The 25736-nt window shown below is 37.8% G+C and overlaps 1 protein-coding gene across 2 annotated transcripts; it reads right to left on the reverse strand.

Moving 5' to 3' along the window:
• Positions 1–2131: 2131 nt before the first annotated feature.
• On the reverse strand, positions 2132–3380 carry LOC123924178 (pre-mRNA-splicing factor cwc-21-like). Of its 2 annotated transcripts, none has more exons than XM_045976968.1 (2): positions 3320–3380; positions 2132–2514 (listed from the first exon to the last, which is right to left on the reverse strand). In XM_045976968.1, the coding sequence occupies exon 2, from the start codon at positions 2494–2496 to the stop codon at positions 2161–2163; it is 336 nt and encodes a 111-aa protein (XP_045832924.1). In that variant the 5' UTR covers positions 2497–2514; positions 3320–3380; the 3' UTR covers positions 2132–2160. The 2 variants fall into 2 exon arrangements, with proteins under 2 accessions (XP_045832924.1, XP_045832925.1); XM_045976969.1 differs by lacking the exon at positions 3320–3380 and adding an exon at positions 2752–2763.
• Positions 3381–25736: the final 22356 nt, after the last annotated feature.

A 25736-nucleotide genomic window follows, 5' to 3' on the forward strand; every position in this document is an offset into this window, starting at 1 on the left:
GGGCATAGGTATTAGGAGTATGCCTGATTGGCTCTAGTGCTAGTGGGAGATTGTTGGTGTAAGCCCTAGAGGCCAATTATTTATAATTGCATGATACTTGTATTGGATAATTTACTTATTAAATAAAGGCTTTTCTTTATTATGTTTATGTGTTAAATAATAATAGAGTCCCTAGAATAGTAAGTTCATTGTATGGAACGTTAAGTATGACTTAATCGTGAGATTCCATTAAATATAAGAACACTATTCTTAAACATATCCATAGTCAAGCTTTATTGTGAAATGGGATAACGTTAAAGCATAAAGACTATTATGTTGGTAGACTGATGATCATATCTCACTGATCATGGATAATGAGTTATCAAGTCTTCACATAGATATAAATGTTAAGGGTAACTTTATATCGGATTGACCCACCATGAGAATACTACATAGAGTGTTATGAAATGTCATAAGTTTTCTCATAGTGATAAAAGGTGTATTCCACCCTTCGACCTGAAACCACTATGTACCCTAGATGCAGGAGTGTAATACCTTGTTGCCATTCAAACGTTATCCGTAACTGGATAATTATAAAGTTGGTTGATGGGTATCTCACGAATCATGCTGAGGGACATGAGTGACCTAGATGGGATTTGTCCCTCCTACATAACGGGAGATATGTCTATGGGCCCAATATTGAACTAGACAAGGATGACATACTATGCCTTGTGTTCAATATAGACATGAGGGCAAAAGGGTAATTGTGCACAAGATATTTATCACGAAAAGGTTAGTCAGATCACGTGACATTCCTGTGACTTGGGTAACAGTGATGTGTTGCTAGATACCGCTCACTGTTTATAATATTACGATTAATATTATTGCCAACGTCATAAGAACCTACAGGGTCACACACATAAGGACAGTTAAGAAGGAAAAAAAATAAGTAAGACTTATTGCGGGGGTGCAGTTAGTGACAAACGGTTATTGGGCTTGAGAAGCCCAATTTCGTGTAAATTAAAGACCTCATAAGAAACTCTATAAATAGAGCCTTATGAGGTTCAGAAGTTATGTTTTTAGAAACCCTAACTGAATTTAGAGAAATTCTGAATTTCTCTAAACCCTAAACCGCACAAAATTCCCTCAGCCTTCATCCAAGAACAGCTAGCACTGTCAGATCGAAGGTTCCTGTTCGTGTGGACTAAGTGGAGGTGCTGCAAGTGCGGTGCTTGTGATCACGAAAGGCGGCCACAAATTTGTTCTTCAAAGGTAATATTCTAGACCTGATCATGCTCATTCACAAGAATCCATTGATGGGAAATTTTAATTTTAAAATTCCGCTGCGTTTATAAAAGTGTTTATGAAACGATTTCCCAACAATATGTCTATGGGCCCAATATTGAACTAGACAAGGATGACATACTATGCCTTGTGTTCAATATAGACATGAGGGCAAAAGGGTAATTGTGCATAAGATATTTATCACGGAAAGGTTAGTCAGATCACGTGACATTCCTGTGACTTGGGTAACAGTGATGTGTTTCTAGATACCGCTCACTGTTTATAATATTACGATTAATATTATTGCCAACGTCATAAGAACCTACAGGGTCACACACACAAGGACAGTTAAGAAGGGAAAAATAAGTAAGACTTATTGTGGGGGTGCAGTTAGTGACAAACGGTTATTGGGCGTGAGAAGCCCAATTTCGTGTAAACTAAAGACCTCATAAGAAACTCTATAAATAGAGCCTTATGAAGTTCAGTAGTTACGTTTTTACAAACCCTAACCGAATTTAGAGAAATTCTGAATTTCTCTAAACCCTAAACCGCACAAAATTCCCTCAGCCTTCATCCAAGAACAGCTAGCACTGTGAGATCGAAGGTTCCTGTTCGTGTGGACTAAGTGGAGGTGCTGCAAGTGCGGTGCTTGTGATCAAGAAAGGCGGCCATAAATTTGTTCTTCAAAGGTAATATTCTAGACCTGATCATGCTCATTCACAAGAATCCATTGATGGGAAATTTTAATTATAAAATTCCGCTGCGTTTATAAAAGTGTTTATGAATCGATTTCCCAAACATACACTTCAAAAATTTTGGTAAAGCAATGACAGAACCAACAAATTCATCAATTGGAATCATGTCATACTCATACACAAATATCTAAAATCCAAAAACTCACTTGTCCAAATTAGAATCATTTTCGTCAGCTGCAGCCTCCAAGCTATTGCGAGCCTCCTCGAGTTTCTCAGTGATCTCAGCATCAGTATAACCCTGATCAATTAATTTGTCTTCAAGAATAACAAGTTTGAGCTGAATCTGACGCTTACGATCATGCTCAAGAATCTCTTTGTTAGCCTTTCTGGAAACACCAGCAGTACCCTGATCTCCTTCAAAGCCCTTCATATTCTCAGCAACCTTGGAAGTTCTCGGCTTGACGAAGAACTTGTTGCTCTGAATGTAGCCATTGGTACCAGACCCTCTTGGAGTTTGTAACCCTATTCCGTTATACATATTGTGACAAAGCAACAACTGCAATTGAAAACCCAAAAAATCATATAAGAAACCCTAATATCAACTTAAATTCACAGATCTTAAATATATAAATATATATCTGATGCAATTAACAAATTGAACGGAAAAATGAAAAAAGATGAGAAACCCTAATTTAAACGACGACAATTAACAGATAAAAAGCTGAGCGTAGAAGAAAAAGAAGAATATGTCTGAATCTGTGATCCGAGACAAGAAAACGAAGAGTAGTAATACCTGTTATCGATGTGGAAGAAGAATTATCGCGACTCAAAGAAATAGAGAAGCCACAATGTTGTTGATACTTTATTTATGATGATGATGATATTTGATTTGATATTTTATCATATACTTATGGCTTAATTAGTTAAATGGTCCCTTAGAGTGTGTTTGGATGAGGATTTTATCATATACTTAGGTTATTTTGTCGATTTTAGCATCCAAACGCACTGTAAGGGACCATTTAATGATGCTTAATCACTTTAATTCAATTCGCACCGTGTTATTCAATTAGTTTATCGCTTGCATAGATTACATTGAATAGGAATTGACATAAACTTTGAGCGCTTAGCAAAAAGTGTTGATTGAATTCAGTAAGGATATTATTCTGTCATTAGTAGCGCTTGTTTACTATTGCCTATGATTAGTTGAACGCATTTGACGCTTGTTTGAATGGAATTCGTATAAAATTGGTAACGCTTAATTTAAACGACGGCAATTAACGGATAAAAAGCTGAGCGTAGAAGAAAAAGAAGAATATGTCTGAATCTGTGATCCGAGACAAGAAAACGAAGAGTAGTAATACCTGTTATCGATGTGGAAGAAGAATTATCGCGACTCAAAGAAATAGAGAAGCCACAATGTTGTTGATACTTTATTTATGATGATGATGATATTTGATTTGATATTTTATCATATACTTATGGCTTAATTAGTTAAATGGTCCCTTAGAGTGTGTTTGGATGAGGATTTTATCATATACTTAGGTTATTTTGTCGATTTTAGCATCCAAACGCACTGTAAGGGACCATTTAATGATGCTTAATCACTTTAATTCGATTCGCACCGTGTTATTCAATTAGTTTATCGCTTGCATAGATTACATTGAATAGGAATTGACATAAACTTTGAGCGCTTAGCAAAAAGTGTTGATTGAATTCAGTAAGGATATTATTCTGTCATTAGTAGCGCTTGTTTACTATTGCCTATGATTAGTTGAACGCATTTGACGCTTGTTTGAATGGAATTCGTATAAAATTGGTAACGCTTGTTTAATTCGGTTTTATAAATCAACCAGAACATAAGCATATAACGAATTTATTCTTTGTGAACCATATGATAGAATCAAGAACGAGTTACCTAAGCCAATGAATTGATCGTTTTAAATCAATTAAATTTAACATTTTTCTTACGTTCTGTTAACAAACCAAACCCCTCCATAATTTACAGTTTTTGAATTGTTTCTAATATAGATAAGCCGATTGTGAGTCTTCGGAGACGACCAAGGTTAACTGCCTTGTATTACTTTTTATTTAAATTATTATTTGACCACGAAACGACCGTGATCACATACTATTCTGAAGGTGTGAAAACACAAGAAGGGGGGGGTTGAATTGTGTTTTAGTCAAGTTTAAAACTTTTTCAAGTTCTTAACTTAACTACAACGGCAGCGGATAAATAACACAATAAACACGATAAGAGAGAGAGAGAGATCACACAAGCAATTTATACTGGTTCCTCTCACAAAACGAGAGTAGTCCAGTCCCCTTGCACTTCCAAGGGATTTCACTATAATCACACAAGATTACACCTGCTCAAGCACACAAGCAAGAGACTTCTCAACAATGCTTAAGCACACAAGCTTAAGACTTCACACTTAAGCACACAAGCTTAAGTTTCCTCAAGTAATAGTAAAGTATATGAAAATATACAAATGCTCTTAGATGAACCTAAAGAGAACAAATACAAAATAGTACAGAGTATTTGACTAAAGTGCAAAAGCACTTAACAGCGGTTCAGAGCTTGTATATTACAAAGTTCAGAGTTTGTTCAGCGCACGTTCAATCCTTAATAATGTATATTGATGTAGCTGATTCTTCTAGTATATATACCACTAGAAAAGAGTCGTTGTAAAAAGAACCGTTGGAGTTGATAATCTTTTGTCTTCAAGCAGTCTGTCTTGATGTAGTTTGGTTGTATCCAAAACTAAGAAAGAGTTTCAGGTACTTTGACTACAGCAGAGAAGACTTTCCTTATTCAGCTAACAAGTCTGAAGACCCACGTTCTCAAAAGAGGACAGACAAAACAAGAGTAGCTGAACTGATCAGGCTTGAAAGGTCCTTTTCTTCATTGGTAGAAGAGTTGACTTGCAAAGGGAATCTTCACAGATATCCAAAAGATCTTCAGAGGTTGATGAAGCTTTAGTCACTCAAGAAGTTCTGAAGACTTCATCATCTGAAGGTTGTATCTTCTGAAGTCCAACATCTTCTGAGCGCTTGTGAACTTCTGAATTCACATCCTCTGAGCTTCACTCAGAGCTTATATGATGCTTATATCTGCGCACTTAAAATAAATTTTTAGTCCTTCCAATTGTTAATTAATACTTTGTTATCATCAAAACCTTTATAGATTAAGGGGCAAACATTTTTAAATCAATTTTGTTCCAACAATCTCCCCCTTTTTGATGATGACAAACATCAGTATTAATTGACAATTGTTGTTAAATTAACTTATCATGTTTCTCTTAGGTTTATGAGGTTTGCAAGCTCCCCCTAAGATTGATACTCCATAAAGTCTGAACTTTATGTTTTATCCATGATATTTTAATTTAGTATAAGATTAAGATGGTTTGAAATAAAACAAATTTCATATCTTTCTTCAGAGTGAGAGGTTTGCAAGCTCTCCCCCTAAGTCTCATAAGGCTAAGTTAAAATTGCACTCTTAACTTATCCTTACTTATGAAATTTATTTCAGTTTCAACTAACTTAGTCTCCACCTTGAAATACGTAAAACAACTTAAAAGTAACAACTTTTAACTTAACGGATAAAAGCGAGATAAAAGGCGTGGTTTCAGTTTTGAAACTTATCACTTAATCAATTAATGCGTAACTACTCCCCCTTTTGTCATTATCAAAAAGTAAAAAAAATGTATATAACCAAGACAGTCAAAGAAGAAGAGTGGTTGTTACAAAGGTGAATTTATATCAAAGACAGAAAACAACGCGCTTAAAAGGTTATAAAAAGGTGAACGAGTTAACATGCCTTCTTCAAGTAAAAACAAGAGAAAACGAGTAAATCAAGAGAGATTAGGAAGAATGAGAAGGTTTAGTTCACGCATTGCAGAGTTTAGGAGAAAGAAAGAAGACGAACAACGCGAAAAAGATGAGAAGAATAAAGAAGACAACAAGAAACCACACGATGCTGAGATAATAATCATCTCATCAGATTCTGAAGCTGAAGAGAATGAAGATGATGCTGACTATGTTGAGTTCTTGGCTAGCTATGTTCCAGAAGAAGAACAAGAAGAAGAAGAAGAAGAGCAAAACCCAGATCCTATAGAGATTTCATCAGAGGATGCTGAGGAGAAATCTGAGATTTCTTCTGAGTATTATCCATCTGATTAGGATTAGGTTGTCTTTTTCTTTTTCTTTTTACCAATGTACTCAACATGGTTAGATCAATAATAAAGATTTTCGTTTTAAAAGCATCTTGTGTTCTTATGATCTTATTTATCAAAGAAAATTTGCACAAACAAAAAAAATAACAAACCACATAACCAAAATAAGAAATTTTTGCAGACAAAGTAAAGACAACATAAACAAAACAGCTTGAAATAAAAAACCAGACAAATAAAATTGTTCAGAAGGTAACAAGAAAAACAAAACACAGCTTAAAACAAGTGCTTAGAGTCCTAGGGTTTCTTAAGGAAAGCTAAGAGTTGATCAAATTTGTCGTTCAAGGATCCCACATTGGAAACTAAGCCATCCACCTTGGTTTCCAATGTTTGGTGAGCAGCTCTTTGCCTTTCCAAACCTTCCTGCTGTTCCCTCAGGGCTTCTTGAAAAATCTGCAACTGATTAACCACCACAGGAGCTTGATCTTGAACCAAAGGCGCTTGTTCTTCAACCAAAGGTGCCTTGTCTTTATCAGAGGGTTCACCTTCCTCTGGATAATCAATCATCAGCACATCCTCTTGATTCTGAAAAGCAAGCACATCATCCTCTGAACTGTCCTCTGGTAGCAACTCATTTGCCAACTGGGCAACTCTTGCAGCAGCTTCTTCTAACCTCTCAGACTCAGACCTCTGAGCTTCAAGACTCTGAAACAGCTTGGAGTCTATCCAGATGACTTTGAAAGCGTTCAGACGATGTTCAGCAGCAGCAAGAGCTTCCAGCTTAGCACGTTCAGACTCAGCATGATTAAAAGTGGTTAACCTTTTCAATTCAGCCCTAGCCAGACTTTCCCTCATGAAGCTTATCACATCCAAGTCTCTTCTTCCAACCACAGCCTTAATTTCCTCAGCAGCACCATCCAAAGCATTGCAAATCCTTGCCTTAATGCTTGAAAACTTCCAAATCCACATCAGAAGGACAAACTAGAAACCTGTCCTTTAGCAAAGATAATCTAACCAAGTCTTTATGCAATTGAGTGGATAGATTATTGAATGGGTTAGATGATGAGGGTGAAGGATTTGGGAATGGTAGAGATATTGGTTGATTCATTAGCAGGATTGTCAATAATGACAACTTCTGCCTCTGAAGGCTTGGGGGCACAAGTATGAATACGCTCAGGAGAAGCATATTCAGCACTTGGTTGAGGTTCAGGAATTGTTTCAGGAATTGGATTATCTGTTGGTTCAGGGTTAGATGGTTCAGGATTTTGATGTTGTGGGGATGCAGGTTCAGATGACAGAATTGGAGATGGTTGTTTAGTGGGAGAAGCTTTGTCAGGGTTTGGAGTGTGTGATGTAGGTTCAGATGGTGATATGATAGGTGTTTCTTTTTGTGGTTGAGGTTGAGGTGATTTAGGTTTTGGAGGTGATGAAGGTTTCTGGGTGAAGGTTTGGTTATTCAGAGGATCTGGACTAAGATGTTTTTCTAATTCTGATAGGGGGTTATCAGAGGTTGGAGTTTCAGAGGCTGGTAAAACAGTTCTGAGAGGTTTGGTGTAACCTATTCCAATCTCTTTTGCATTAAAGACATACTTAGTAGACTTACCTTTACCTTTAGGAGTAGGAGCAGGTCTTTTCCTCAACCTTGCAGCCAGAGTCTCTTCATCAGATTCAGTCTCATCTTCTGACTCAGTCTCTTCAGATGAGCTGGATACTTCAACAACAACAGGCTCTTTTGAAGCTTCTTCAGTAGCCTTGGTAGCAGATTCTTCATGTTTTCTCTTAGTCCTTTGCTCAGCCATAGATTGTTCAACTTTAACTTTCTTTTGAGCCAAAAGATCTGGCTTAGGTAGATCATCTTGAGCTACAGCCTTTCTCTTTTGCTTCCTAGAAGGGTTATACTGGTTTGCAGGAGCCTTTGGAACCATACTCCTATCAACAATAAAACCTTCTCTTCTGAGCACTTCTAAGTAGTCCTGAATTACATGCTCAGCATCAGCTTCAGAAATAACAGGGTAGCCTTCAATGTACAGACGATCTTCAAGCCTAACAGAGAATTCTTGAGGAGGAGCAACAGGCTTAGATGCAATCAAACGCATCTTGGATAGAAAACTAGCATTCAGAATCTCAGGATAAAACTTCTTCTGAACCAATTCTGGGTGGAACTTCTGCAGGTTCTGAACCACGTGACCTTGATATAGAAGGTCTGACAACAACCTGGGATAAACTATAGTAGTTTTCCTCTGAGTCTTACTTGCAAAAATTGCTTCACAAATCCGTTCAAAAAAGTAATCTCCAAGATTAACCCTCTTCCTTGTCAGAAGGAAATATAACAAATGACGATGCGTCCAGGAGATTGTATCAGTCCCTCCAACTCTTGGACTGATAGAAGCAAGGATTATCTTGAACATCACTCTGCACTCGTCAGTCAATCCTTTGACTTTCCCTTTCAAAGAGAAGTCTGTGCAGATGAGATGCAGAAGATCATCTCTGTATCTTGTATCCTTTTCAAAAACATCTAACTCTATCCCAGAGTTAGGTAGACCAAGAAGAGCATTGAAATGAATTGGTGAGAAAGCCATATTCATCCCACAGATGTTAGACCTAATCTGAACACCTGTAAATTCCAGCAAGCCCATTTCCTTCCTAGTTTTACCCTTCAGACTAGGATCCCTCTCAATAGCAGCAATTTCTTCCTTCTTTGCTTCATGTTTATCAAACACTCTTGCTTTCATCCAAAATTTCTTAAGCAAGTCTGGGTAGATAGGACCGTTAAGCATGTCGAAGTACTTATCCCATCCTTGTGATGTAAAGTACTGCTTAACTTCAAAACCATTGGCAGACAAACTATCAAAGTCCACAATCTTCTCAGACAGAAAGCAGAGTTCAGATTCAGGAAACTCCATCTCGTTCCCAACAATCTGAAGATTCTTGAACATAAACGGTGGAATCTTTATTGAAGAAGATGACGAAGGTCCGGCCATTGTTGGAGATTAGGGTAGGGTTTGGAAAACTAACGAGAGAGAAAGAAAGTGTGTTGGAGGTTTAGAGAGAATATGAAAGTGTAGGTTGTGAAAGTGAATAGTGTGCAAGTGTATTGTGTAAGTTTATTTAAATGAGTACAGTTAACATGAAAATAGCAAATTTGGGAAGTTACGCTAATTGACAGAAAGTTGAATACCAAAAATCATCATTAACCACCCACTACCTGACACACGTAGACCACGTGCAGAAATTTACTCGGTAACTGCTATTTTAATGGACAACTGTTCAGCAGTGAATACTAAACGTTTCCCATTTAAATAGTTCAGAGCCTCTGAGATATTTAAAATTCTCTATCAGAGTTAGGTACTTCAGAGCTTGTGTTTCAGATGATCTGAATCATAAGTTCTGATATACATAACCTCTTACACTTTAAAAGCCCCAAAAAAAAATTTTCATTCAGAGATTGAAAACATGTTCAGATGTTTCTTTATAAAATCAAATCTTTCAACAGGTAAGGCTTTAGTAAATATGTCAGCCCATTGATTTTCAGTATCAACAAACTTAATATCTATAATGCCTCTCTGAACATAATCTCTGATAAAATGGTGTTTAATTTCAATATGTTTGGCTCTAGAGTGTAGGATAGGATTTTTAGATAAATGAATGGCTGCAGTATTGTCACAATATAAAGGAATATTGTTACTGCTTACCTGATAATCTTCTAACTGATATTTTAACCAGAGTAGTTGTGTACAACACTTAGCTGCTGAAATGTATTCTGCTTCTGCTGTAGACAAAGCTATAGTAGTTTGTCTCTTACTAGCCCAGGAGATAAGGTTTTCACCAACAAATTGACAATTGCCACTTGTGGATTTTCTTTCAATTTTATCTCCAGCATAGTCAGCATCACAGAATCCATTTAGCACATAATCATTGGATTTCTTATAGAGAAGTCCAAGATTAGTTGTTCCTTTCAGATACCTAAAGATTCTCTTTACAGCTGTAAGATGAGATTCTCTAGGATCTGACTGGAATCTTGCACATAAGCATACACTGAATAAAATATCTGGTCTAGAGGCTGTCAGATAGAGTAAGGAACCAATCATACCTCTGTAGACCTTTTGATCTACTTTTCCTTCATCATCTGACTTGCTCATGTTGGCAGTTGAATGCATGGGAGTGTTCATTATCTTGCAGTCATCTAGATTGAATTTCTTCAGAAGTTCCTTGGTATATTTTGATTGATGAACATAAGTTCCTTCCTTCTTCTGATTGATTTGAATTCCAAGAAAGAATTTCAATTCTCCCATCATGCTCATTTCAAATTCATCCTGCATTATCTTAGAAAAGTTCTTGCACAAAGAAGCATTAGTTGAACCAAAAATAATATCATCAACATAAATTTGAATGATTAAAATGTCTTCTTTGGTTGTTTTTCTAAAGAGTGTGCAGTCAACCTTTCCTTTTTCAAAACCCTTTTCAAGAAGGAAATTACTGAGTCTATCATACCAAGCTCTTGGAGCTTGTTTCAGACCATACAGTGATTTCTTCAATTTAAAAACATGTTCTGGGTTTGAGACATCTTCAAAACCAGGAGGTTGCTTAACATACACTTCTTCAGAAATAAAACCATTTAAGAAAGCACTTTTAACATCCATCTGATACAAAGTTATTCCATGATTAACAGCATAAGATAGAAGTAACCTGATTGCTTCAAGCCTAGCAACTGGTGCAAAGGTTTCAGTATAGTCAATCCCCTCTTGTTGACTATAACCTTGTGCAACCAATCTAGCCTTGTTTCTTACCACTTCACCTTGTTCATTCAGCTTGTTTCTGAATACCCATTTTGTTCCAATAATGTTCTTGTTTGAAGGCTTAGGCACTAGAGTCCACACATCATTCCTTTGAAATTGATTCAGCTCTTCTTGCATTGCTACAATCCAAGCATCATCTTTCAGAGCTTCATCTTTTGTTCTTAGGAATTTTACCCAAGTCCACCTACTGTAGTCATCAACAATCACTAATCCATACTTCTTTCCATTGATAGAGGCAGTGTGAACTGGCCCAAAAAGATCAATGTGAAGAAGTTCCAATGGTCTTGAGGTAGAGACAATGTTCTTAGGTTTAAAAGATGATTTTGTAATCTTTCCTTTTTGACATGAACCACAAAGTGTGTTTGAGTGATATTTGATTTTAGGTAATCCTCTGACAATGTCAAGCTTACTAAGCTTAGAGATTAACCTCCAGTTAGCATGGCCTAACCTCTTATGCCAGATCCATTTTTCTTCACTCAAGGTCAAAAGACACATCACTTTTTGTTCATTCAAATCAGAAAGATTAATTTTATAAACATTGTTCTTTCTCAGACCTTTGAATATCATGGAGTTATCAGATTGTTTAGACACAGTACATGATTCCTTATTAAAGACAACTACATAACCATTGTCGCAAAATTGACTTATGCTCAATAGGTTATGTTTGAGTCCATCAACTAACCAAACATCATTAATAGATAGGGAAGAATTACCTACTGTACCTGTACCTATTATCTTTCCTTTTTGATTACCTCCAAAGCCAACAGATCCTCCTTCTTTCAGTGTCAGCTTGGAAAATAGTTGTTTGTCACCAGTCATATGCCTTGAACATCCACTATCCAAATACCATGAGTGTTTCATGATACTTCTTTGAGTGGCAGGCTGTATGAGAAACAACTTTAATCATTGCGATAGAACTCTTCATCAAGGTTAATGATAAAGTCATCCCAGTATTCTTCCTCTTCATTTATCAAGTTCTGATTGTTAACTTGAGAATTTGTCAGCCATTGGTCTAGGACATAAGCCCTTCTTCCTTTGCATAAGACTTGTTTCCACACTCTAGGTAGGACATATCCTTTCCTAGTTGGTAAATCTGAATGGTACATAATTTCAGCTTTTGGTACCCATCTTCTGGGTCCACGCTTGTTAGTCCACAAATGCTTATTATGTTGTCTAGTGTTGGAGAAAGATCTTGGTTTGGAATAATAACCTTTTTGAAACCTTTTCTTTTGAAATCTGTTATTATTCCAGGATTTGGATTGTTTATGATTCCAGGGTTTGTATCTATCACCAATCCCATGTTCTGATTGATTATATCTACTGACTCTAGAATCATAAATAATCTGAGTCCTGTACTCCATCTGAGATTTAGAATTTTTTCTTTTAAGAACTTCTGATCCTTTAGATTGACTAGCTTCAGGTACTGAAGTTCCTTTGGATCCAGAATTTGAAGTTTCAGATGTTGAAGCTTTCAGAACTTCTGAACTAATGTTCTCAGGTTCTGAACAACTTCTATCTTCTGAACTTTTCTTTCCAGATCCTGAGAGACTTGGTTCCTCTGAGCTGTCAGCTTCTAAATCACTCAGATCATCATTGTCATTTTCAACCATACCAGGATTCTTTCCCTCTTCACTTGGTGGAACAACATAATAAACCCAAGATTTTCCAACCTTTTTGGCAAAGGTCTTTAGCTTTGAATATGTTCTACCATATTCATAGCCAAGTCCTTCTCCTCTATGTCTTAAAACATTATAAATTCTATTAGCAGCTTTGCTCTTCCCAAGGTTGAGATGCACAAACTGTTGAAGAGCTATTTCCTGCTCATCAATAGGTTTGTGACAAACAGCACAACCCTTTTCAAAGTCATTTACTCTATTCAGAGTTTCTTGATACATACCTTGAAAATGTTCTGCTTGTTCAGTCAGAGTGTTAAGCTTTTCTTGTAAAACTTTTTGTTTACTTAACACTCTGAGATGTTTCTCAATGACCTTGTTAAGTGCAGTTATAAGTTGAGATTTAGAGCAGTCAGAAAATACCTCATCAGTTACTTCAGAATCTGATTCTGATTCTGATTCATCGTCTGAGTCTGCATCTGAGTCAGCTGAAGCCATCAGGGCTAGATTTGCCTCTTCTTCTTCCTCAACTTCTTCCTCAGATGATAGCTCTTCAAAAGTAGCCATCAGACTCTTTTTCAATTTGCTCTTGAATTGTTGCTTCTTTGAGCTGTATCTTTTGCTTTTGTCTTTAGCAGACATTTCTGGACAATCAGCAATAAAGTGTCCTGGCTTCTTACAGTTGAAGCAGTTCTTCTGATCATCCTTTTTGCTGACAAAATTTCTGGAGCTGTTACCTCTGAAATTTCTTTTGTTAAATCTGTTCCATTGCTGAAACTTGGTGAATAAAGCAAACTCATCCTCATTCATCTCATCCTCTTGACCATCAGCAGAAGATTCTTCTTCAATATCAAGAAGCTGAGTCTTAAGAGCCTTAGAAGTAGTCCTAGTTGACTGTAAAGCCACTGACTTGGACTTCTTCTTAGTTTCTGAGTCAGCATCCAGAACCATCTCATGGCTTCTGAGATTGCTTATCAGAGCTTCAAGACTCAGAGTCTTGAGATTTTGAGCTTCCTCTATTGCAGTGACCTTGGGTCTCCAAGCAATAGGAAGACTTCTCAGAATCTTCTGAACATGGTCATAGGTGGAATAACTCCTCTTAAGAGCTTTAAGACCAGATACAAGGATTTGAAACCTTGTAAACATAGTTTCAATGTTTTCATCTTGTTGCATAGTGAATAGTTCATATTGCCTTATCAGGAGACTAGCTTTAGCCTCTTGAACCTTTTCATTACCATCATAGGTAGCACACATAGAATCAAAGATAGATTTAGCAGTAGACTTGTTCTCTATTGTAACGACCCGATTTTTAGTAAATCGATATTTTATATATTTGCATATATTTTGGGTTAGTGTTAAATATTTATTTACGCGACGTATAATTATTTATCGCGAACATAAGTTTGTGAGCGAAACCTTTGTCGTGTTAGTGGGCTTGGGCGTGTGATAGGAGCTTAATGGGCCTAAGCCATTGGGCTTGGTTCATGACCAATAGAGAGTGGTATAAGTAGCAAGTCAAACTAAGGAATAGTATCACAATTCATTTTTCATGAGAAGTTAGAAGTTGTAAGCTTAGAAGCAAGAACAAGCTAAGCTAGGGTTTTGGCTAGAAGAACCCGAGCAAGGAGAAGAGATTTAGAGGCCAAGAATTATCATTCAATCCAAGGTGAGAGTGGTTAAGCATAAGCTTGGATGATCCAAGAGAGGGGAGGTGTCTAGCCTCCATTCCTAAACTCTCTCATCCAATTTCTTTGGGGTTTGGGTGAAATTTCTTTATCATAAACATGTCTTTTCATCTTAGTATGCTTAATGAACATCTAGGAGGGAATATGTATATGTTTGATGATGGTTTTGCATGTTTATGCAACTTTGCTTATTTTGCAAGAAATTGACATGATTTTGAGTGTTTGATGTATTTGGATGTTTGGAAGGGATGATTAATGTTCCTTGATACCATATATGCTTGAAATAGCTGTTTATAAGAATTTATAACATGTCTAGATGAATTTTTGGTTGGATTCAATGTTAAACCGCCTTATTGAAACTCAAGAACAGATATTTTTCTGGTGTAGTTCGCTAAGCGACCAGGAGTTCGCTGTAGCGAACATGTTCGCTGAAGCTCGCCAATGCTCGCCATGAGCAGGTGACTTCCTGGTGAGGTTCGCCATGTCTCGCTAAGCCCTCGCTTAGTGAAGGCCTCTGCGACAGCAATTTTTGTTGATGTTTGTTGGGTTTTTGTATATTGGCTACATTTTGCAAAAACATATTTTAGCCAAGTGTTGAGACAAGTGTGCTGACCCCAAGTGTTGTGACAAATGTTGTGACACTTTGGAACAACACCTGACTCTGTTCTGCGCGCGTCAGCTGGATGTTATTATTTTCTACTCAATCTTTTGAAGATCTGTTTGAAGAATTATGTCAAGGTTTCTTACAGAAGAAGGCGCACGTGTTTAATGTGTTACATGAGGCAGCTAAACCCTAGTTTTATTTTCCAAAGGAATTATATTTTTGGAAAATATATTTTTGCGGTTTCAAAAATATAACTATTGCTTTCAAAAATATATCACTGCTGCCGCAATTCTAGAAGCCCTAATTTTTCTTGAAGCCCAAGTCGTTCTACTACTATAAATACGAAGGCAAGCATATGGTTTCAAGCATCTAAAATCGTGTTCTTACAAAGCGTGTGTTTTAGGGATTTTAGAGTGTTAATTGTGAGCCTATCTTGTGTCTCATTGATGCAAGCTTAGGACCTGAGTTTATTGAGTTGTATGTGTGAACTTCTCCTAAGCTTTGAAGTACGGAGATTGTTCTATTGTGTTGTGTGGTTTACTCGCAAGCTTTTAAGCAAGAGTGAATCCTAGTTTCTTAGGAGTGTGTCTCCACCTGTTGTGTTTGTGCAATTGAATAGCAGCGCTGTCTGTGTTGCTAAGGTGGGAATTGGGACGGGGTCTCATATCTAGGAGTTCCTAGGTAGAAGGGTCATTGGGTAGTGATTAAGTGAGAAGTTGTAAACGGGTGAGTTTAGCTTCGAAGTAATACTGCTGATAGTGGACTTCATTCCTGGATTGGTATCCCCCAGAGTAGGCTTTAGGCTGAACTGGGTTAACAACTCTTGTGTGTTATTTACTTTACTGTTTGTATTGTTTTATGTTATTTGCTCTGTTTATAGACAAGTGTTGGCGCACCGGTAACAACATCTGTCTACAACAGACAAGTGTTGCTACACCTTGAGCAACACCTGTCCACTGTGTGCCAGGAATTTCAATTGGCATCAGAGCAGGCACCCTGTTCTGAATTTTAGGGTGAGCTCCAGGGAAATCGTTTCTGGCAAGGATGGACAAAGAAGGAGGTTTTGTTACCAGACCACCTCTCTTGGTTGGCGCTTCAAACTATGACTATTGGAAGTCCCGCATGATGGCCTTCCTAAAACAAATTGATAGCAAGACATGGAAGGCAATTCTGAGAGGATGGACTCCACCTGTGAAGATGGACAAAGATGGTAAACCAACTCTTGAGTTGAAATCTGCTGAAGAATGGTCCAAAGAAGAAGATGAGCTTGCTCTTGCAAACTCAAAAGCATTATATGCGCTATATAATGGTGTTGACAAGCACATATTCAGACTCATCAAAAAGTGTGTCTGTGCTAAGGAAGCTTGGACAATTCTTGAGACTGTTCATGAAGGTACCTCTAAAGTGAAGATGTCTAAGCTACAACTCCTAACAACTAAGTTTGAGAATCTAAGAATGAATGATGATGAAACCATTCAGGATTTTCACATGACCATACTTGATTTTGACAATCAATTTGATGCCTTGGGTGAAAAGATACCTGAAGAAAAGCTGGTAAGAAAAATGCTCAGGTCTCTACCTAAGAAGTTTGACATGAAAGTCACAGCTATAGAAGAAGCAAAGGATATCACAGATATGAAGCTAGATGAACTAGTTGGTTCACTACAAACCTATGAGGTAGCCACAAATGAAAAGATGGATAAGAAAAACAAAAGTATTGCTTTTGTTTCAAATGCTGAAGAAGAAGATCAACTGAGTGACACAGAATCTGAACAAAGCATCTCTGATGCAATGGTTCTTCTGGGAAAACAATTTAATAAGGTGCTAAAAAGAATGGACAAACGCTCTAAGACAGGTGCAGCTGACATTGGTCGCAACACTTACAGGAATTTCAGAAAACCTGTAACAGATGAGAAATCAGCTCCAAATAAAGGTGTTCAATGCCATGAATGTGAGGGGTTTGGTCACATCAGAAGTGAATGTGGAACCTTTCTGAAGAAACAAAAGAAGGGGTTAACTGTAACTTGGTCAGATGAAGATTCTGAAGGAGAAGCCGATACTGCAAAAGCTATACATGTATTGACAAGTGTTTGCACATCTGACACTGAATCATGTGAAGAAGAACTAACCTTTGATGAGCTTGCTGAATCATATAAAAAGCTGTGTCTGAAGAGTGCAGAAGTCTGCAGAGTCTCTGAAGAGCAAAAAGAGACAATCACTAAGTTGCAAACTGAGAAAGCTGCTAATTTGTCAAGAATCTCTGAATTTGGTACTAAATGGGAAGATAGTTTAAAGATCATTGAGCAACAGAAGGCAACTATCATCAACTTAGAAGCTGACAAGATCAAACAACTGACTGAGATAGCCCATCTGAATGAAGAGGTAACTGAATTAAACTCTCATCTTGAGAATTTAAAGAAGCATGTTCTTAGGCTATTCAAAGGAAGTGATCTAGATGAAATCCTAGAAACTTTGCCTGCCCCTAGTAGATCCAAAACAGGCATTGGGTATGAATACAAAAATGTTAATAGGATTATGGATTACAACAAAGAAGGGAAATTTTTGCCTGAGTTGAGTAAACAACCGTCTCCAAAAATGCATGACAGGATGTCGCCACACCTGTCTCCTAGACAGCAAAGACAAGTGTTGCCACATGTGGCACCACATCAGCAAAGATGGCAGAGACCCAGGTTTATACCTAGACCAAGAAGCAGGTACCATTCATGGAGATGTCATCACTGTGGAAGGAAGGGGCACATAAGGCCTTATTGCTACAAACTATATGGTTATCCAAGTGAAATTCCACAAGAACCTGATCAATCCATCACCAAAACAAAGATGGAATGGAAGCAAAAAGATGATGCAACCAATACCAAGGAGTATACAGCTGAAAGCAGTGGGAAAAGTCTGATTGCCCATACATCTCTCAGAGCATCATCAAAAGAAGATTGGTACTTTGATAGTGGCTGTTCCAGACACATGACTGGTGTTGAAAAATATTTAAAGGAAGTAAAATCTTATGCCACAAGTTTTGTGACATTTGGAGATGGAGCAAAGGGGGAAATCAAAGGTATTGGAAGACTTATTGACCATGGTCTACCAAAACTTGAAAATGTTCTCCTTGTAAAAGGACTAACTGCCAATCTAATCAGTATAAGTCAACTATGTGATCAAGGCATGAAAGTCAACTTTACAAAAAATGAATGTCTGGTCAGCAATAATGAAGGAGACATCCTTATGAGGGGTGTTAGATCAAAAGACAACTGCTACTTGTGGATCCCTTTTGAAGAAGGTAATGTTTCTACATGTCTCTTAACTAAAAATGAAGAGGTTAAGCTGTGGCATCAAAAATTAGGACACCTTAACCTGAAGAGCATGAAGAGAGTCATATCAGAAGAAGCTGTCAGAGGACTACCAATCTTACAGATACAGGAAGGCAATATCTGTGGTGAATGTCAGATTGGGAAGCAAACCAAAGTGTCGCACCAAAAGTTGCAACACTTGTCCACCTCTAGAGTTCTTGAGTTACTACATATGGATCTGATGGGGCCCATACAAGTTGAGAGTCTTGGAGGTAAGAAATATGTTCTTGTTATTGTTGATGACTTCTCTAGGTATACTTGGGTGAATTTCATTAGGGAAAAATCTGAGACTTTTGAAGAATTCAAAAATCTTTGTGTACAACTTCAAAAAGAGAAAGACTGTGGTATTGTAAGAATCAGAAGTGACCATGGTAAGGAATTTGAAAACTCTAAATTTGCTGATTTTTGTGCTGCTGAAGGAATAATTCATGAATTCTCTTCACCAATTACACCTCAGCAAAATGGTGTGGTTGAAAGAAAGAATAGAACCTTACAGGAATCTGCTAGAGTAATGTTGCATGCCAAAAATGTTCCTTACAAGTTCTGGGCTGAAGCCATGAATACAGCATGTTACATTCACAATAGAGTAACATTAAGGAAAGGTACTGCTACAACATTGTATGAACTATGGAAGAATAGGAAGCCTACTGTGAAGTACTTCCATGTGTTTGGATCAAAATGTTATATTTTAGCAGATAGAGAACCTAGGAGAAAATTGGATCCCAAAAGTGATGAGGGGATATTTTTAGGTTACTCAACCAACAGCAGAGCGTACAGGGTTTTTAACTCCAGAACAAGAACTATGATGGAATCAATTAATGTTGTTGTTGATGACAGTGATACAACAAGTGCAGATCCAGCTGAAGAGACAGATGTCATAACACCTGTCCCAACACCTGATGATGATCAAACTGAACCTGAACCTGATCAACATTCTGAGTCTACTACAGAGGTTTCTAGACCAAACAAGGGACCATCTATTAGAACACAGAAGAATCATCCTCTGGAACTTGTCATCGGAAATCCAAATCAAGGAATTGCAACAAGAAGATCAAAAGAAGCAATTTCCAATTCATGTTTCATATCAAAGATTGAACCAAAGAATGTTAAAGAAGCTTTGACTGATGAATACTGGATCAATGCTATGCAGGAGGAACTAACTCAGTTCAAAAGAAGTGAGGTATGGGATCTAGTACCTAGACCAGATGGTATAAATGTTATTGGTACAAAGTGGGTGTACAAGAACAAAACTGATGAAAATGGTGATATTACTAGAAATAAAGCCAGACTTGTAGCACAAGGATACACCCAGATAGAAGGAGTAGATTTTGATGAGACTTTTGCTCCAGTTGCTCGCTTGGAGTCCATAAGATTACTCTTGGCTGTGGCATGCATTCTAAAATTCAAGCTATATCAAATGGATGTAAAAAGTGCATTCCTAAATGGCTATCTAAATGAAGAGGTATATGTTGAGCAACCAAAAGGGTTTGTAGATCCAAGCTTTCCTAACCATGTTTACAAACTAAAGAAAGCACTTTATGGATTGAAACAAGCCCCTAGAGCATGGTATGAAAGATTGACTGAATTTCTTGTCAGCCATGGATACAAGAAAGGTGGAAATGATAAAACCTTGTTTGTAAGAGAAGAAAAAGGGAAGCTAATGATAGCTCAGATATATGTGGATGATATTGTATTTGGTGGAATGTCGCGACAAATGGTGGAACACTTTGTGCATCAAATGCAATCTGAATTTGAAATGAGTCTTGTAGGTGAGCTAACTTATTTTTTAGGTCTTCAGGTCAAACAAATGGAAGACACCATATTTATCTCTCAAGAAAAATATGCAAGAAACATTGTGAAGAAATTTGGTATGGAAGGTGGTAGTCACAAAAGGACACCTGCACCTACACACTTGAAGCTTACCAAAGATGAGAAAGGGGTTGATGTGGATCAAAGTCTCTATAGAAGTATGATTGGGAGCTTACTATATCTCACAGCTAGCAGGCCTGATATCATGTTTGCAGTTGGAGTTTGTGCTAGATACCAATCTGAACCCAAGATGAGTCATCTGACTCAAGTAAAGAGGATCTTCAAATATGTCAATGGCACATGTGGCTATGGAATTCTATACTCTCATGGTAATGATTCTACCTTAATTGGATATTGTGATGCAGATTGGGCTGGAAGTGCTGATGATAGAAAGAGCACCTCTGGTGCATGTTTCTTCTTGGGAAACAATCTAGTATCTTGGTTTAGTAAGAAGCAAAATAGCGTGTCTCTATCAACAGCTGAGGCAGAATATATAGCAGCTGGGAGTAGTTGCTCTCAATTGTTATGGATGAGACAAATGTTGAAAGAGTATAGTGTGGAGCAAGATGTCATGACACTTTACTGTGACAATCTTAGTGCTATAAACATTTCTAAAAATCCTATTCAACATAGTAGGACTAAGCACATTGACATACGTCATCATTTTATTAGAGAGCTTGTAGAAGAAAAAATTGTTACACTTGAGCACATTGCATCTGAAGAACAGTTAGCAGACATTTTTACTAAAGCGTTGGATGCAAGTCAATTTGAAAATTTAAGAGGCAAACTTGGAATTTGCCTTTTTGAAGACAAATAGCAGTTACAGCATGCAATGCGTGTAACTACCTCTCATTACTTTAAGTTACACGCTAATCAAGGAAGTTCTCATTCAACTTCCCACAACCTCCATCAACCACAATCATTATTTTTCAACTATTCTCTCTCTCACGATCAAAAACTCTCTATCTTCCTCATCAACATTTCTCTGACTTCTCCTCTTCTCAGAAAACTCCAATTCCAAATCATGTCTAACTCTACCAAATCTTCACCAACAAAGTCAGATGCTACTCCATCACTACAAAAGGTGGTAATCGATGCTGTTCCTCTCACCACCATACCTTCCATAAGTCCAACTATGAGGAGAAAATCAGTTGCGAAGAAGGAAAAATCATCACGAACGAGCATAAATCCTTCATCTCCCTCCTCTTCAATTAAGAAAACGAAGAAGAAGAGCAAGAAATCGCGAACTGAATCGAGAAGGTCTTTTACAATGTCTGAACTGCATGTTGATCCTCTGCCATCAAAAGATGTTCCTACTCCTGTCGTTGATACTACAGAGGACGATGTTGACACATCTGGTAAGAACTCACTTAATCAAAACTCTGATATTCCAAATTCCGTTGAAAACCTAGGTTTAGAGGACCCTGCTATATCTGAAAAATTGGGGAAAACTGTTCCTAACCCCTCTACTGTTGTTGATGCTAATATTGGTGCTTCCACTGAGACCAATGAGGCTGTTGCTGATGAGTCTCTCCAGAAAACTGCTCCTGAGACTCATGTTGCGCCAAATGTTGCAACACATGGCGCTGCGCCAAATGTGGTGCCAGATGTTCCCACATCTTTGGCACAAGAAAATCTGGTGGACTATTCTGAGTCTGATGAGAGTCCCCCACCTAAGGATACTAATAAAGAAGCTGTTTCTGATAAAGTTGTGAATGAAGCTCCTGAGGTAATAATTGTTAATGAAAATGAAACTACTGTTAGTGAGAAGGCTGTCCCTACAAACTCTGAGGCTAGTGTGGCTAGGAGGACTAGAAGTAGGGTTAATAAAGGTGTAGAGACTGCTAGTACACCTGTCCAAACACCAAAACCCTCTAAGGCTGGAAAGGCTACTGGTAAAAAGCCTGTGTATGGACCTCCAAAACCTGTCAGTAAAGTGATCCCTAGGTCAGAGACCAAGAAAAGAAAAGCTCCTCCAACAAGTGATTCTGATTTTGAACCTGAGACAGATGTTGCTGCATCTGGCAGCACATCTAGAAAGAGTATAGGAAGGAAGAAGGTTCCTCAAACTGTTCCCTATGCTCCTTTAGATAATGTCTCATTCCATCTGGAGAATGGATCTGCAAGATGGAAATTTGTGTATCATAGGAGGTTAGCTCTAGAAAGGAATTTGAAGAATGATATTCTTGAATGTCCAAGTCTTGTTGAAGCTCTTGAGTATGCTGGTTTGATGAAAACTGTTGTTGGTCTGGACAAGTGCTATGACAGACTTGTCAAGGAATTTTTGATTAATGTGGCTTCAGACTGTAATGATCCAGCAAGTCCTGAATACAGGCAAGTGTTTGTTCGTGGGAAGTGTGTGAAATTCTCACCTATTGTGATAAACCAATATCTCCAAAGAAGTTCTGATGAAGTGGCTCCTCTAAAAGCCACAGATAATGAAATCTGCAAGGTCCTCACTGGTGGAAAAATTAAAGTGTGGCCAAGCAAGGCAAAGTTGTCTGCAACTTCCCTCTCACCATTCTATGCTGTTTTAAATAGGATTGCTGCCCATAATTGGGTACCTACCACCCACTCAGGTGACATTGCAAGGGGATTGGGAAAGTTTATCTATGCTGTGGGTACCAAGGCCAATTTTGACTATGGAGCTTATGTCTTTCAAGAAACTTTGAGTCATGCTTTAACATATGCTGTTGAGAAACCTGTTGCTTTTCCCACTCTGCTATGCAATATTATACTTGAACAACACTCAGATATTTTGAGAAGTTCTGATGTTCCTTGTAAAAGGAAAGGGGTGTTGGTGATTGAGCAGAGGCTGTTGGATGGGACAAATGCTGCAGCAGGTGTTGGCACATCTGTCCAGGCTGGTGTACTCTCTAGGAAGCAAATGATTGCAGACTTGACTGAGACCAGCAGAGCTCTTGAGGCCAGGAAGCTGAAAATAGACCGTGTGATTGAGGCACTCAAGGCTGAGGAAGCTGCTGAAATGGCTGAGGGTGAGCCAGATGGACAAGAAGGAAAAGAGGCTAGTGAGTCTGAGGATGGCTCTGAGGATGTGATGGAGGACTCTGATGAAAGTTCTTCAATATAATTTCTGATGTTTTTCTTATTTTTTTTCTGATGTACTTTTGGTGTTTCTTTGATGTTCTTTTTGGGCAAGGCCCTGAATTTCTAGCACCTGTGTGTGCTCTATGGTCTGTAATAACTGCACACTGATATTCTCTATGCTCTGGTACACTATGATTCCCTATTCATGATGTTTGTCTAAATTGTGGCTAAAAAGGGGGAGTAGTGTGTGTGTGTGCCAAGTGTGTGGACAGATGTTCTCACATCTGGAGACTGTTGACTGTTTTTGCATGAATTGTTCGTATGCTCGTATTGAGGGGGAGTGTGAGTAATATGCATGTACTGAGGGGGAGTAGTGAATATTCTTTCTCTATCTGATGAGTGTATGCATGAATTCAGGGGGAGTGTGAGTGATAGTATCTCTTGATCGCCTGAATGTATTTGATGACAAATGTTGTGCCAAGTGTTATGGCACCTGACTATTGAGTCCACTATCTATTATGACTGAGAATTTATTTTTTCTCAGATGTTTATGGGAATTTATTTTTCCCTGTTGTTCTTATGTTGAAGAAATGCGCTTTACACTATTAGGAGTTTATTTCTCCTACTTCTTAGCATCTACTATTGGGAGTTTATTTCTCCCTTGTGTTGTTCCATGAGGCTAGTTGTTTTTATTCCGCTGTTGCATTACCTCTGATGCTACTTATCTCATCTTGGAAGTAGTTTTAATTATGTGTTACTTTCTTTCCTAGTTGTGTGTTCATGTTGACTCGAAGGAAAGGTAATACTGTATCTCTCAATATACTGGTCTAATATTGTTTTAGCCAAAATTTGCCAAAGGGGGAGATTGTTGGGTTTTTGTATATTGGCTACATTTTGCAAAAACATATTTTAGCCAAGTGTTGAGACAAGTGTGCTGACCCCAAGTGTTGTGACAAATGTTGTGACACTTTGGAACAACACCTGACTCTGTTCTGCGCGCGTCAGCTGGATGTTATTATTTTCTACTCAATCTTTTGAAGATCTGTTTGAAGAATTATGTCAAGGTTTCTTACAGAAGAAGGCGCACGTGTTTAATGTGTTACATGAGGCAGCTAAACCCTAGTTTTATTTTCCAAAGGAATTATATTTTTGGAAAATATATTTTTGCGGTTTCAAAAATATAACTATTGCTTTCAAAAATATATCACTGCTGCCGCAATTCTAGAAGCCCTAATTTTTCTTGAAGCCCAAGTCGTTCTACTACTATAAATACGAAGGCAAGCATATGGTTTCAAGCATCTAAAATCGTGTTCTTACAAAGCGTGTGTTTTAGGGATTTTAGAGTGTTAATTGTGAGCCTATCTTGTGTCTCATTGATGCAAGCTTAGGACCTGAGTTTATTGAGTTGTATGTGTGAACTTCTCCTAAGCTTTGAAGTACGGAGATTGTTCTATTGTGTTGTGTGGTTTACTCGCAAGCTTTTAAGCAAGAGTGAATCCTAGTTTCTTAGGAGTGTGTCTCCACCTGTTGTGTTTGTGCAATTGAATAGCAGCGCTGTCTGTGTTGCTAAGGTGGGAATTGGGACGGGGTCTCATATCTAGGAGTTCCTAGGTAGAAGGGTCATTGGGTAGTGATTAAGTGAGAAGTTGTAAACGGGTGAGTTTAGCTTCGAAGTAATACTGCTGATAGTGGACTTCATTCCTGGATTGGTATCCCCCAGAGTAGGCTTTAGGCTGAACTGGGTTAACAACTCTTGTGTGTTATTTACTTTACTGTTTGTATTGTTTTATGTTATTTGCTCTGTTTATAGACAAGTGTTGGCGCACCGGTAACAACATCTGTCTACAACAGACAAGTGTTGCTACACCTTGAGCAACACCTGTCCACTGTGTGCCAGGAATTTCAATGTTTATAAGTGTATCTAGGCACTTGTAACATGGTTTTGTTTTGGTTTTGAATTATTATATGTTTAATAATTGTGTTGTGTGATGGCATTTATATAAAATGTCAAAGAAGTATATGTATTTTTTGTATATCGGGTTGTCCGATAAAGAAGAATATCAGTTTGTCTGATAAAGAAGTTTAATGGATTATGTTATCCATGTAGTGAGCGGTAGCTTCGTGCTAAGTGATTATCATATGTTTGGTAAATGCATGACATTCATAAATTCATGCATTATTTAGGGATATCAGACTTGTCTGATAAAGAAGGATATTGGACTTGTCCAATAAAGAAGAATATCAATGGTAAGTTCCTTGATAAAGAAGATGGTACCACATGCATTAGTCGTGTCTAGGTTGGCATGACATTGAATGTTTGGCATTAGTCGCATTGAGTAAATGTGCAATTATGTGTTATGTGTTATGTGAGTACTTTGTGTTGTCCGAAATGACGTGAAACTATCTGGTTGTGTATTTGTGAGTATATGTTATCTGGTGTATTGCTTATTGAGGCATGTGTGTGAGTTAGTAATACGTGATAGGTTGAATATAGGTGCGTTTCTATATTCGTATGTATGTGATTATGTTTACTAACTCTCTACCTATTTGTTATGTGCTGGACCTTTGGGGGTTCAGGTATTCAGGTCGAGGTTTCGATCGAGCTTTAGCTGTAGATCGTTTTGGTGTGGAGCACTTTTGGTGAGGAGCTAGTGTAGGCTACCTTTGTATAGTTTTGTTAAGTTAGTTTGGT

This window comes from Trifolium pratense, linkage group LG4 (genome assembly GCF_020283565.1).
Source record: "Trifolium pratense cultivar HEN17-A07 linkage group LG4, ARS_RC_1.1, whole genome shotgun sequence".
Lineage (NCBI taxonomy): Eukaryota > Viridiplantae > Streptophyta > Magnoliopsida > Fabales > Fabaceae > Trifolium > Trifolium pratense.

Coding starts and splice junctions, on each gene's coding strand:
- LOC123924178 (XM_045976968.1), bottom strand. CDS start 2,496: ATGTATAACGGAATAGGGTTACAAACTCCAAGAGGGTCTGGTACCAAT.